At 36.3% G+C, this 15,744-nt stretch overlaps 1 protein-coding gene across 3 annotated transcripts in view; it reads left to right on the top strand.

Moving 5' to 3' along the window:
• Window positions 1-15,744, top strand: part of USH2A (usherin) — a 777,259-nt gene that overhangs the window by 669,846 nt on the left and 91,669 nt on the right. For all 3 annotated transcript variants that reach the window (XM_037731607.1, XM_017509227.2, XM_037731606.1), the window contains exon 62: window positions 10,865-11,219. In XM_037731607.1, the coding sequence (XP_037587535.1) occupies window positions 10,865-11,219 (355 nt within the window). The remainder of the gene's footprint in view (window positions 1-10,864; window positions 11,220-15,744) is intronic.

Raw genomic sequence — 15,744 nt, 5'->3', positions numbered from 1 at the left:
TGAACAGGTAAAATGGCTAATGTGAATTTGCATTTTACGCTAAGCACATTAGTGCAGGCTCTAAAATGCCTACCCTCTTCAGATAGTTTTCTTTCATCTACTTAATGCTAATTGCATGAGAAAAGCACATCAAATTCCTATTCAGAATAAAGGGAAATAAAGTATCTGTTATAGACCAGGACGTGGCTTCACTCTGTTGGTTTTGTAAATAAAGCTCGTGATTACAGTGACTATTCCATGGCAGCTATAGAGAGGGAAAACAGGAAATACAATGCAGAAAGCCCGCTTCAATGAAAAATACTGTAAATTGAATTTGACAGCATTTGATGGCATCTGATTATTTTAGTCACAGCCAAACAATGATATAAAGAGTAATATGAAACAGAATGTGTTACTGCCTAGCAGACTCAAAAGCAATAAACCTTCCTCCAATGTGACACAATCACTTCACAATCATAATTGTAGCCTGTTTGATACCTCTGAGTACAGCAGAAGGGCACTGACTGACATAGATACATTTTGTTTTTTATTTAAAGTGAAATGAAAATGGCGCACTGGGGCTCCAGATACAATCGTTATATTCACCTACATAGGCATGAATCACTTGGCAGTTATTTCAGCTGAAGTTTAAATGTGCTTAGACAACAACAATATCAAATTTTTCTTAGATAGCTGCAAAAAAAAAAAATCAGAAATTTGTAAGGACAGAAATAGAATGGAGACACATAGTTCTTTTTCATTCTGAGACTACATAGAGCCCTTTATATAGTTATAGCCACCAGCCTGCAGTATTTCTGAGGAGGCTATGGCATGCAATTTCAGCTTCATCATTGGCCTTCTCTTTCTTCTATCGCCACCAAAGGAAGTACATTTAGCTCAAACCAAAGATGGGGTTTGGCCTATGCAGATATTTTTATTAACTTATAGGAAGCCCACTTGTAAATATCATTTGAAAATGCTTGTCACTCTCTTCTCATCAAGCTCCAGAATCATTTTCTCTTCTGTAACTGTCCTTTATTGTTTAAATATTTCCTCTAGATATTATCCTATTAAAAAGTATCTGACAGAAGTATCTTCTGTCTTTATCCTATTAATAAAGACAGAAGATGTTTATGACTTCAAAAACAAAACAAAATAACCTAAATATTATCCTATTACACAGTTTCTGCCCTGATAAATGTAGATGTTTATAATTTCAAAAACAAAATAATCTAGTAAGAACAAACTATTAATGTGATTCCCTCTGCTTAGTTTATCTGTTAATTTAAGCTACTTGGTTGACTATATATAAGTCACACACAAAAAAACATTTGCTACAAAAGTTTGTTGTAAAGAATAGAGACCAACATTTAAGTTAGTGTTTTGCCACCTGTTTCTTGACCAACTTTAGACAAGACTATCTTGGACATCTACTTCCTCCTCTCAATGAGATTGGCTTGCATAATAATGATTCTTCAGTAGTCCCCCTTTATTTTATATCTGTAACCTTGCAAATGGCAAAAATCTCATCACTTCCTTCTACAAAATCCACCAAACACATTAAATTGAGACTTTACAAAACACGTAATAAAATTGTCTCCTCCCACTAGGAGCTTTCATTTTAAGAGAAACCAAATTTCACGGGGTTCATCACTCTCATGAGCTTTCTCTTGATTTAATCAATGTATATTGAAGGACAAAACTACATACAAATACCCTGTAACCACTGTAAAAATAGAAACAAATGATGGCACTTCTTTCCGAGTATTTAGTAAGATTTTAAAAGATAAAAACTGAAATAGTTTTGAAGAATGTATGATATGAAAGGATATTCAAAGCAGGAAAGTGAAAACAATTTATAAAATGGATAATTAAACTGATTGAGTTAACTAAGAAAAGACAAGCATTGAATCAAAGGCAAAGGAATTTTGATATAATTCAATTTGTATTGGGTGGAAAGATGGATATAGTTATGAATATTTACATAGATAGGTACAGACAGACAGAATTCAGACAGACATCCATCTACCTATCCATACATGTACATATCTACTGAGGGAGACGCAAAGCTCTATGAGTCCTAAGCCCTTTCACCAATGATTTTTGCTACAGTGAGAGATATAAGATAAACTAAATAAACAAACAAAAAAGTAAAAGATATAGCAAAAAACAGAAATATTTATCAGAAAATTTAGAGAAGAATTATCTATCTAGAATATTCATGTAACACTTCATCAAGTTGATGTTGTTGAGACTAGGCCTTACAAAATAAAGATGTAATGACAATTTAAATTGTAAGAGAAATACATTTGTTGGAAAAAAATGTTTTAACAGTACAGAAGAGTACTAAGATTATTATTCATTCTTATGATTTACTCATGGCATACATAATTTCACTAATAGAATTAAAACTATTAATTTTAATATATTAATGTTTTCTATTTATATTTTCTTCTTCATAAAAGAGTTATATTGTCCATATTGTTCTGAAATTTTCTTTGGGCATTTGATTACACACACGCGCGCACGTGCACACACACACACACACCAAATTTCATGACTCATCAATATTCTGTTATATGGATGTGTATTAGTATTAGTCAGTACCCTGATGATGGCAAGATAGGTGATTTTCAAGTTTTCATTACTACAGTGGTTCTCTAATAAACATTCTTACAGTAAGTATACAGAGAATTATTCTTAGTACTAGAAGTACTAGGTCAACTTTTTGTGCATTTAAAATTGTTAGAGATTCCTAAGTTGTCTTTCAAATATCATATGTAAGAATTTCTGATTCTGAAAGCTCCTTTTAATACAGGATCAGTCTTCCAAATCTGTAAGCTCAATATTTTAATTGGCACATTTTTATTGTTTTAGTTCAAGTTTTGATCATTGTAAGTAAGATTATTTATTCACTTAAAGTATTTATTTTCTATTTAGGAGGATTGTATATAATATATTATAAATTCTTAGACTATTTTCCTATTGGATTGTTTCTTATTAATTTATCTGTATTCTTTCCACATTAAGGAAAGTCTCCCTTTAGTGATTATATTTAAAATAACATATTTTATTATTATTCCAGGATTTTAATGGCCCTATTTCTTATTTCTAAATATAGAATTAATTTTGTTATAAGAAATTAGATAAGAATTCATTTTCTTAAAAAATGCTAACTAGTTTGTCAACATTATTTCATAATCCACTGATTTGAAATGTCACTCATACAAAATTCCCCTGTGCATCAGGTCCGTTTTAGGACTTTGTATTCTGTTTCAGTTGTGGTAAATAGGAATTTTAGCAAGCAGGGCCTGATGGTGAAGACATCTTAAGTGAATAAAATCAATAGAATAAGCAAAATTTCCAACGCATAAGCATAGGATTCAAGGAATGGTCAGGTTTGACTGGAGTCTTTGCTATTTGTAGGGGACATTTAGAAGGTCAGCTTAATAATAGATTTTGGATCCAAGGAGTTTAAGGTTTTTATTCAGAGGCAATGTGAGCTGCTGAAGGTTTATGGGGTAAATAGAGAAGCAATGTCATATAGTGGAAAGAACGTGGGATTTGTAATCAGAAAATATGGCTTCCAGGTCCTGGCTCTGACACTTAATAGTTATGTGACCTTAAACAAGTCACTGTTTTCCCTAATTTTCCATTTTTATGTGAAGTAAAGATAGTGAATATAGAAGATAATTAGCCTCTTGGAATTCTTTAAGAATTAAATAATATATGTGAAATAATAACAACATATGTGAAATAATACGTTACATGTGAAACATGATAAAAATAGAAAGTTATCCTAGCTATGTTGTCCAGAGCCATGCTTTAGAAAGATGAACCTATTTGGCAGTTGTAGATGTACATTCAAAGTCAAGGAAAGAGGTTCATGGTAATAAAAGAAGAGCCGTGCATAACAGTATGCCTGGTAGGATTCTGTTTTTCTTTAAATATATGGCATATTTTTTACATATATATGTATATTAAAAATGTCTGGAATGTTAAACACCAAAATAATGCTAGCAGTGCTTATCTCCAAATGACAGGCTATGAGTGATTCTTTTAAATACTTCTGCTTTTGTTCCTCTGTGTTTTCCTATTAATTTTTACAATCAATATATTATATTGTCTATTAAAGACAAAATAATAAATTTTGTGAGCACAGATGCAAATCTATCATCAATCTCTTTCCAATTTTCCTATTTCCTTCTTAGGGTGAACATCACCATCACTTTCTGTAATAATCAGTCTGATCAAGAGAAAGGAACCACATTATTTACTTTAACAGAAGAAAGTTAATATAAATAATTAGTAAGTAGTTATAAGTTTGTTAACTAGGTATCTAAAAGCATAAAAAGAAACTCTACAATATCATAGAGGTGGCAACTACAGGAAACATCTAGCACCTTTAGAACTGAGGGAACAAAGAGGAGTTGTTGGAATTATTAAAATGTAAAGGCTTAGAGAAGGGTCCCTGTGAAGCTTGGACCCAGACAGCTGAAGAGGGCCACCTGCCACTCGTGGAGTTGTCTGGAGAAGGAAGCATGAAATTAAATTGGTTTTCCAAGTGTTGGAAAAATTGCACACTGCAATCACCTACTCCCAAGATATTTTTTATTCCAACACAACAACCGCCTAATACAGAAAATTGGTACCAGGAGTAGGGTATTGCTATAAAGATACCTGAAAATGTGGAAGTGGCTTTGGAGCTGGATAATGGGCAGAGGTCGAAGAGTTTGGAAGGCTCAGAAGAAGACAGGAAGGTGAGGGAAAGTTTGGAACTTCTTAGAGACTGGCTAAATGGTTCTGACCAAAATGCTGGTAGACATGTGGACAGGGAAGACCAGGCTAATAAGGTCTGAAATGCAAAAAAAAAAGTTATTGGGAACTAAATTAAATGTTCCCCTTGTTGTGGCCTACCAAAGAACTAGGCTCCATTTCATCCATGCCCCAGGGATCTGTGAAAGTTAGAACTTAACAGTGATAACATAAGGTACTGGAAGAAGAAATTTCTAAGCAATAAAACATTCAAAACTTTGCCTGGCTGTTTCTAACAGCCTACAATCAGATATCAGAGCAAATAAGTGACTCAAAGTTGGAATTTTTATTTAAAAGGGAAACAGCAAAAGTTCAGAAAATTTTGCAGCCTGGCCCTGTGGTAGAGAAAGAATCCAAGCAGACTGTGAAGTGATCGCTTACAAGAGAGACTAGCATGTCTATAAGGGAACCAAGTGTTAATATCTAAGATAATAGGGAAAAGGCCTAGAAGCCATTTCAGAGGTCTTCCAGGTAGCACCTCTCATCACAGGACCAGAGGCCTGAGATGAAAGAATGGTTTTGAGGGCAAGGCCCAGAGCCCTGCTTCCCTGTGCAGGCTTCTGAACAGTTCCCCACATCCTGGCTACTCTTGTTGCAACTGCACCTCAGAGGGCCTCGGCTACATCTCAGGTCACTGCTTCAGAGGGCATGTGCCAACAGCCTTGGTAGCCACTATGGTGGTGTTAAGTTGGCAGGTGCACAGAATGCAAGCATGAAGGAGGCTTGGCAGCTTCCCCTAGATTTCAGAGGATGTATGAGAAAGCCTGGGTGACCAGGCAGAAGCCTGCCACAGGGGTGGAGCCCTCACAGAGAAACTCTACTAGGGAAGTGCAGAGGGCAAGTGTGGTGTTGGAGCTACCATACAGAGTCTCTACTGCACTGCCCTAGTAGACCTTCTCACTAGGTCCCAGATACCATGGGCAGCTTGTATTTTTGAAAAGCCATAGGCACTCCGTTCCAGTGTGTGAGAACAGCCACAGGGGTTGCACTCTGCAAAGCCACAGGGGTGAAGCTACCCAAAGCCTTGGGAGCCTAGTGCTTGCAGCAGTGTGCACTGGAGTGGGACATGGAGTTAATAGAGATTATTTTGGAGCTTTAAGTTTTAATGTCTGTCCTACCAGGTCTCAGACTTGTGTCAGGCCTATAGCCCCTTTCTTTTAGCCAATTTCTCCCTTTTGCAATGAGAATGTTTACCTAATATCTGTATCCACATTGTATCTTGGAAGTAAATTGCTTGTTTTGACTCCACAGGCTTATAGGTGAAAGGAGATGAGTCCAGATGAGATTTTTGACTTGGTACTTGAGACTTGGGACTTTTGAGTTAATGCTGCAATCGGTTAAGACTTTGAGGAACTGTTGGAAGAACAGGATTTCATTTTGAAATGTGAGAAAGAGATGAGGTTTAGGAGGTCAATGGTGAAATAATATAGTTTGGATGTTTGTCCTCTCTAAATCTCATGCTAAAAACAGATTCCCAATGTTGCAGATGGGGCCACTCCCTTATGATTTGTTTAGCACCATGCCCTTGGTTATAAGTGAGTTCTTGCTCAGTTTGTTCATGGGAGATCTGGTTGTTTAGATGTCTGGGACTTCCCCCAACCCTTCTCTCTTGCTTCTGCTCTCTGCATGTGATGCCCTTGCTCTTTCTTCACCTTCCACTATAATTGTAAGCTTCCTGAGGCTCTCATAAGCAGTTGCCAGCATCCTGCTTTCTGCACACCCTGCAGAACTGTGAGCCAGTTAAATCCCTGATCTTTATAAATTAGCCTACCTCAAGTATTTTTTGAGGCAATGCAAAAGTGGCCTAATAAAAATTTTAAAAAGAGCACATAGAAGGAGATGATAACTCTGTTGGAGAGAAAAGCAAGGAAAAGACTGTCTGGAAAAAGTGATATGGGGTTATAATTTTAAAAGATTAGTTGGAGTTAGCCTATAGAATAAAAGAGAATAGAAAAGAGGATGGGGAGGGGTATTGCCAAACAGAAAATTAGCAGATAGCAAAGCCATGGAACCATGAGACACAATGGAATATAAGAAACTATCGTCAAGCATTTGATAACTGGAATATAAAATGGGACTAGAAATTTCAGATAGGTGAGTCCTTTTGAGAATCAGTAGATGAAGGATAATCGTAGGCCATTTTGCATGGTAAATCTCTAAAGAATTTTTAAATGGACTAAGTCTTAAAATGTTTGGAAAGTCTGTGATATCTCTTCCCTCAACAACGGTGTCTATTCATACCAAAAAGCTTGATGATTCAACCTTCACAAAGCATTTTGTAAATCACTTGTGTTTCCATTTGTCCTTTCAGCAGTCTAGTTCAGGATCTGCATTTATTCTTATGTGAACTGTTGTGATGACCTCCTTGTTCAATGCCAGATGTATTTTCCTAAAGCTTTGCACATCATATCCATGATAACTTCATTCAGATCATGCATTACATTTTACCCAGTAATTTTATGTTTTAATTTTATATGAATTTTCAGAGGTTTCTTATACACTATGAGGTTATTAACTGTACTTTACAAAATGAAATAAAAACTAGAGGACACTGACAGGCAGGTTCACCCAAGGTCATTGAACTAAGTGACAGATGCCAGGACCTCCAACCTATCTCCTCTGACTACAGATGCTTCTGATTATTTAGTTAAATTCATAATATTTTTAATATCTTCATCAAATGGGCCTGACAATTTCATAACCTTAAAATTGTTATGGCGCATTGGGTTCCAGGATTTTGTTTTAATTGCTTTTAAAAACAAGCAGTGACAATTGCTGGAAGGGAGAGAAAGAGTAAGGAGTTCCAGAAAACATTCTACAATGAGACTGCAGAAGTGTGAATGTCTTTAAAAATAGTTTTCCTAGTTTTTTATACTTATTTTTGTTTTCCTCTTAGTGTTAGGCAATATTAAATTAACTCTAGTTGGAAAAATCCATTCCTGAAGTATCTTTCAAATGAGCTTGATCAAAGAATAACCATTTGGCTATTCAGAGAGAGCTGAAATGTGATTTCTGTAAACACAGGCTACTCAGGAGGAAACACTTCCAGTTAAATGAACAGGTGAAGCCTAAATCTTAAATAGATTAGGAAAAATTGTGGTCTACTCAACTACGTCTGCTCAAAATGTATTCAGACATAAAGAGATTCTGTTTTTTAGCAGCACAGATGGGACATTTACTTCTCCATGGTATTAATTTTTTTAAGAATTCAATAGTGATAAGAAACACTTTAACCAAGCTACACCTATTAATTCTTTTGGTGGTTATCTTGAAGCTAACATGATACTCAATCTTTTAAATAGTATATATATTTAAAACCCACACTTTTAGGCAAAATTTTTAAGAATGTCAGCTTTATAGAAACCATGACTTCATCTCAATTTGGGAATTCATGAGAGTTTAATAAAAATTAATTGAATGGTCATGGAAAGGCTGAAGCTAGACAACATTGAAAATGTTACTTCCCCATAGACCATCATAGGTTTATTTGCTATATTGTGTTCCTAGCAAATACCTTTTTAAAAATCACTGAGAGGAGTCCTTGGCTATGAGCCCTGTGGTTCTCATTAGAATGGATCTCTCCCAATGACACACCTGGTACCTGATATCTGCAGCAAGTACAAAGGCCAAACCCTGCAAACCTACACTGAGTGCAGAATCTGGTCCATGCATGGTAGCGAGCAATAATGAGGTGGGCTGCCGAACCATCATTGCAGGTCATTGAGGGTTATCTATGAAGCCTCTATAGCTTCCAGCAGGAAGCTTGTCATTGCTCATACTTAGGTCATCATGATTTATCAACTTGAGGATCATCAAATTCCCAAAGCCAATGATTTTACATATCCTGCCTTTTTATGAAAGGTACTGTCATTTACTTTGTCTTAATAACCCTTTACGTTTTGATGGAGCCGGTTAATCTGATATGGCAGCATGTGAATTTTTCAGCATCTGAAGAGTGTGTTAATTAAATACTCCTAACAGCCTGGAAAATATTGATGTAGTCATCACTCACTTCTCAACTAGAGAGAGGGCTGTAGGAGGAGCGTCCATGTCTTGGTTACATTCTTCTCCAACCTAGAATACTGCCTTGATAGGAAATAAAAGCTGATGGAGAAGAGGCAAATATACAGAAAAGTCATGGAATTACATACCTTTTAGCCTTTCACTTGAAAAAACAATAATGAATACTTACTGGGCTCAGATGCTGGGAATACAGAGATATACCAACCACAATTCCTCTAGAACTTTGCTTTCTATCAAACCTGCATCATGATTTTACATCTGGATGGGAAAAGAACTGTTCCAAATGAAGTGTCAGATATATAGGGCCACCTCAACAACTGACCATTCCACTTTAATGCTGTATATATTTAATACCGAAAGAGTATGCATTTGGCCCTTGTGTTGATATCAACATAAATCTAAAGATTAGCCTAAACAATTTTATTCTCAGACAGTTGAAAGAATTTTGAGAGTATACCCTGCATTTTACTAGGTTTTTTACATATGATATCATGTTATTTTCCTTCATTTGCACATAGCTCCATCTCCTCTATCAGCTACTTATTCCTTTAGGTAAGGAGCATGTTCATCTTTTACCTTTGCTCCTAATACAATGACAGGCATATAAAAGTATTTAATAGAGATTTGTTGACGTATAACAACAATAAATGTATTTTTTTTAAAGTGGTCTTGCCGGGCCTGGTGGCTCACACCTGTAATCCCAGTACTTTGGGAGGCCAAATAGGGTGGATCACCTGAGGTCAGGAGTTCAAGACTAGCCTGACCAATATGGAGAAACCCTGTCTTTCTACTAAAAATACAAAATTAGCTGGGCATGGTGGTGCATGCCTGTAATCCCAGCTACTAGGGAGGCTGAGGCAGGAGAATCACTTGAACCTGGGAGGTAGAGGTTGTGGTGAGCCAAGACTATACCATTGCACTCCAGCCTGGGCAACAAGACTGAAACTCTATCTCAAAAAAAAACAAACAAACAAACAAAAAAAAAAAAAACAATGATCTTGATATATAAGAAAAGATTGTCCATACTTTGAGAGTTTATGGTTTAAATCAAAGAAAATTCAAATGAAGAGAAAGTAAATGGCATCTAAGAAGTGAATTTAAAATACTTTTTATACATCCTGGGAACAAATGCAAGAGCATTGTGCTTTGCGAGAGAAAATAGGAACTGTGGGCTTCCCTTCATAATTCTTCATCTTACAGTATGCAAGCCTGGGCTTTTTCACACAGCAATTTTATGGTCCTAAGAGCAGCAAAAGAATCAGCCTCAATATGCAAACACTTTTGAAACTGCTGCAATCATCATATTTGCTATTGTCCCATTAGCCAAAAAAAGTCCTATAGCTAAGCTCAGAGTGAGTCTGGGAACATACTTGCAAAAGGCGTAGATACAGGGAGATGAGCACACTGGGACCCCAGCTGCAATCCATTTACTATAGAAGGTAGGATTCCCAATAATATCAGCCTCTAATAATTCTATATCCTGTGGTCCCAGTTGTGCAAAAAATAAAACCCCAATATAACTGCATGCATATATACGCGCGCACAGACACACACACACACAGAGAGAGAACTAGAAAATATATCAGAATGCATTAATAGTGCTTAATATGTGCTTCTGTATTTTTAAAGTGTTTAAATATGTTTGCTTTCTTGTATTGCATGTGTATTTTGTTATTCAGCAAAAACATCTGGAAGGCAATAAAATGTGGTTATGGATGAGGTTTCACCTTTTGTGCTTTTTATATTTCTTCTGTATTTTCCATGTTTTCTATAAAGCATGTGCACTCTTTTATAATCAGTCAAATTCGTGTGTTTGTGTGTGTGTGTGTGTGTGTGTGTGTGTGTGTGTGAACTACACTTAAAAAATAATATTGAGTTAGGTCGCTGGTGTACTTCTCTGTCTGGTTTTTCTTTTATTATGACACCAGAAGGAAACAGTTAAAAAGTTGAGTTGATAAGAAAGTCTAAAAAACCATTTTTACTCCATCTACAAACTGTGTTTTGAAGTGTGCAGCTGTCACTGATTGCCTGCTTGGTTTCCTTTCAGACGCCTTGCTGGCATTGAAGAGGAGTCTCTTTTATTTGCCTGGTCAGAAGGAGCCCTTGAATTTACGGATGAAGGAGGCACCCTGAGACCTTTCACGCTCTATGAATATCGGGTCAGTGCCCGTAACTCCAGGGGTTCGGTGGAGAGTCCGTGGTCATCAACACGAACTCTGGAAGCCCCACCTCAAGATTTTCCAGCTCCTTGGGCTCAAGCCACCAGTGCTCATTCAGTTCTGTTGAACTGGACAAAGCCAGAATCTCCCAATGGCATTATCTCCCATTACCGTGTACTCTACCAGGAAAGACCCGACGATCCAGCATTTCACAGCCCTACCGTGCATGCTTTCACAGTGACGGTAAGACCCTTGAAAAAATTACAGACACTCAGATTGTCTGATTAGTATGTTGAAATTAATTGCCTTATCCAACTTCTCATTTTTTTTCACTTAGGGCTTAAATACATGAAAATCTTTCACATGTGAAAAGTTGCAATGCAGTCACGGGGGATAAGATACTGAACTGAGTATGAGGAGTATTGACCAGTTCGTAGGCACGACTCATTTTGATTACCTCAAAACAAACAAATTTTATTTATTCATAAAATTGATTTCCATTTTCCATATTTAGTAAATGGGAATAATTTTTTTTTGAGACAGGGTCTCATTCTGTCACCCAGGCTGGAGTACAGTGGCGTGATCTCAGGTCACCACAGCCTCTGTCTCCTGGGTTCAAGCAATTCCACTGCTTCAGCCTCCCAAGCAGCTGGGATTACAGGTGCCCACCACTGCCCAACTAATTTTTGTGTTTTTAGTAGAGACAGGGTTTCACCGTGTTGGCCAGGCTAGTCTCAAACTCTTGACCTCAAGTGATCCGACTGCCTCAGCCTCCCAAAGTGCTGGGATTAGAGGCATGAGCCACTGCACCTGGCCTAAATGGGAATAATTTAATGTTTCTTGATTTGCATTTTCCATATCTACTAAATGGGAATAATGTAATGCTTTTCTCCATACCTCATAGAGATGAGATTCAGATGAAAATAGATAGAATATTTAATTTTCTACTTCCTCAACAAGCTAGTAACATATAGCTATATATATGTATGTGTATATATGTGTGTGTATGTGTGTGATATATATTTTTATATTTATTTATTTATATTTATATTTTATATTTATATTTATTTATATTTTTATATTTATATAAATATATCACACAAAGTTGCATGCACTATAGCTTACTGGTGACTTTTTTTTAAGGATTGGCCGCCTCTGGCCCATAAAACAACTTAATTCAGTTCACCTGATCACCTAGTAGCTCCTGTGTGCTCTCTTTGTGTCCATCATAGCCTCATGTTCTGTGGGAGATACAGAAACAGGACAGTTCTTGTCACATAGAGTGTTCTGTTTTATAATATTGCAGAGATGAGAATTGCACATAAGGGGAAAAAAAAGAGAAGTGGTTGAGTACAGCCTATAATGTCCACTACACTGGAACTCAGATCCCAAACTCCACTGTCTACTAGCTTTAAACCACAATGCAAGAGAGAATAATATCACATAGCAAGTGTTCGGCAAGAAACGCTCTAGGAGATCAGCTCTCAAACTGAAGATGCTTCATGGATAAGAGTCAGTTTTGTGGTCTTAGGAGTTAAATACAAATATGTGCCAAGACCTTATGAAATACGGAAAACCCTCAATAAGAACAAATGAACAGACAAAGCATTATTTTTAAAAAAGTATGTTTCTATGCCTTAAATCCTGGAAGGCCAATTTACATGAAGGTATCTTATAGGGAATAACATTTATCAAAATATTTAAATAACGGTGAGCAAATATATTTTCATAAAACTCCAGAAGAGCCTTTCTTAAATTAATAGTTTAAAGTACAATGTTTTCCCACTGTCCTTGTTTTTAAATTTCTCATATGACTAAAAAATAAGCAATATATAAATGAAAGGATAATTGTCTTCATTTTTATCTGTTTCAGAATTAGTACTATATTTTATTAGACAGTAAATTATCTTTATATACTAGAGTCTTTCCTATTACATCTTCTAGTTCCTATATGATAAGCACTAGAAGCACTGTTCTTAAGTGTAAAAGATCTTTTTGAGTGGATATGTGATCCAGGAGGAAATTGGTTACTTCTCCCCATATCCTTCAAACTCATGTTCTAAACTTTCACCCTTAAAGTCAAATGTTTATGAATATCCTACCCTTGTTAATAGCTTCTGAATGAGGCACCTTAATTTAAATAAGCTTTTATTGAAGGTACAAAGATTGCAATGGTTAAACCTCTGATCTTTTACAACTTTCAGAGGTATGAGCCTAATCGTTTAGTCCCCCGAAACAGTTCTATTGGAATTCCCTTGTTGAATACCCTATAAGTCATCCCCTCATACCCAGCTTCATTTTAAAACACAAGCTTTAAAGTATATGATGAATCTATGAACTCTATTCTTTATTTAATCTTCTAGGCTCTGTTTTTATCATACTAAAACACTCCTGAAAAAGAGGCAAGCCTATGGCCCCAAGCTTTAAGCTGCACAGAGCTCTTTGCACATAGGCCCTCCCTGACGTGGCTTTCATTTTGACAGTTCAATACTGGTATACTCCTCTATTTTTCCAAAGATTTTCTTTTCTTGCAATGCTGAATAGAATAGCCAGAATAATTTTTTTATACAAACAATACTTCTGCATCCTATTTTTGAATGTGTATGCATATATTTAAAGTGGCCTCCCAAAATCTAAATCTTTGGCTCTAAGAATTCCAAGAGAAGGCTTCATTAGATTCAACAAGAAAGGTCCCATCTGATCTTTTCAAGCAAACAAGGACATCTTCCACAAAGCAATCTGGGCAAGTGTTCAGACCCTCAGGCCACTGGACCATGTTTTCAGGGCATCAGGGCTGCTATGACTCTTTATGATCTGACACCTTTGAGAGAGATCACCAGGAAAATAAACTAGTGTTTTTGTGTTTCACTTATTCCCACAGCCCCTGTGTAGGAGATTGTGCTCAATATTTTTGTTTAAAAGATATGTAGGCCAGGTGCAGTGGCTCACACCTATAACCCCAGCACTTTGGGAGGCTGAGGCAGGCAGATCACAAGGTCAGGAATTTGAGACCAGGCTGGCCAATATGTTGAAACCCTGTATCTACTAAAAATACTGTTTTTAGTATTTTTTACTCTTTGGGAGGCTGTGGCAGGAGAATTGCATGAACCCAGGAGGTGAGGTTGCAATCAGCCAAGATGGTGCCACTGCACTCCAGCCTGGGCAACAGAGCAAGACTCTATCCTGAAAAAAATAAAAGAGATTCTATCAGTTATCCAATGTTCTGTACTCCTCACCATCACAGAAAAAAATGTATCTCTTAACTCAGACAAATCATTCCTCCTATAATCTAACTCTTTTTTTGTTCAGAGCAGCATGACATCTATATACTAGCACAATGGGCCTTCAGGGTCGAACAAATTATTGACAATTCAATCTGATTTGGCAAATAGTCATTGAGTACTATATTCAATATGTCAGTATGCAATACCAAACTTAACTATGTGTTGAAGTCTGCTATGAGACTTGGCCCTTGAGCAGAGCAGAGACTGTGAGGAAAAATAAGTGATCAGTTCTGAGGTGCAGGCTGTTACTGTTGGACATTTTGGATTTCTAAGCTTCTTGCTGCTGAGTTTCTGCTACCCATGTTTAGAAAACTCCATTTTATTTTTATTTTTATATAAATTTAATGGGTGCAAGTGAAGTTTTGTTACATGGATATATTGTGTAGCAAAGTTTTGTTACCTGGATATATGGTGTAGTGAAGTCTGGACTTTTAGTTAACCTTCGCACAAATAACATACATGGTACTTGTCAAGTAATTTCTCATCCCTCACCCCACTCCCTCCCTCCCACGCTTCTGAGTCTCCAATGTCTATTATTCCACACCCTATGTCCACGTGTATACATTATGTAGTCCCACTTATAAGTGAGAACATATGGTATTTGACTTTCTGTGTGAGTTATTTCACTGAGGATAATGGCCTCTAGTTTGATACATGTTGCTGCAAAAGGCATGATTTCATTCTTTTTTATGGCTGAGTAGTAGTCTACGGTATATATACATATATATGTATATATATATATATCTCACATTATATATATATATATATATAATGTCTCTAAAGAGAGATTCTTGGGTTCTCTTTAGACCAATACCTTCCATTATTGAAAACAGGCTTTAGTTAGAATGTGAGATGTATGTATATCTTGCATTCTATATATATTCATATATATATTACATTCCACAGTATATCAAATTATTCCCATTTAGTAAATATGGAAAATGGAAATGGAAATCAAGATATATATATGTGTGTGTGTGTGTATGTGTGTGTGTGTGTGTGTATATATATATATATATATATATATATGTAAAATGTTCTCTTTATCCAGTCATCCGCTGATGAACACTTAGGTTGAAATTCAATATCTTTGCTATTGTGAATAGTGCTGTCATAAACATACGAGTGGAGGTATCTTTTTCAATATAATGACTTACATTCCTTTGGGTAGATGCCCAGTAGTGAGATTGCTGGAACGAATGGTAATTCTACTTTTAGTTCTTTGAGAAATCTCTATATTGTTGTTCATAGGGGTTGTAGAAGACGACTCCATTTTAAATCGCTTTCCAAGTACCTTCCCAGATCTACTTACTGTTTATCTAATTTCTGCACCCGCTAAACAACTTTACTGTCTTCTTTCCTTTCTGTGCCTGCGGTATGAAATTTTTCAAGATTTTGTTTATTGGCCACTCTGGCTAAAATTCTTCAGGGCAAAGGAACTACGGTGCCTTCTCCATTAATGAGGCACAGAGTCCATTCCCACC

Source organism: Cebus imitator, unplaced genomic scaffold (genome assembly GCF_001604975.1).
Source record: "Cebus imitator isolate Cc_AM_T3 unplaced genomic scaffold, Cebus_imitator-1.0 Scaffold411, whole genome shotgun sequence".
Lineage (NCBI taxonomy): Eukaryota > Metazoa > Chordata > Mammalia > Primates > Cebidae > Cebus > Cebus imitator.
The sequence above is the reverse complement of the archived record's forward strand: the minus strand, read 5'-3'. Positions and strand labels throughout refer to the sequence as shown.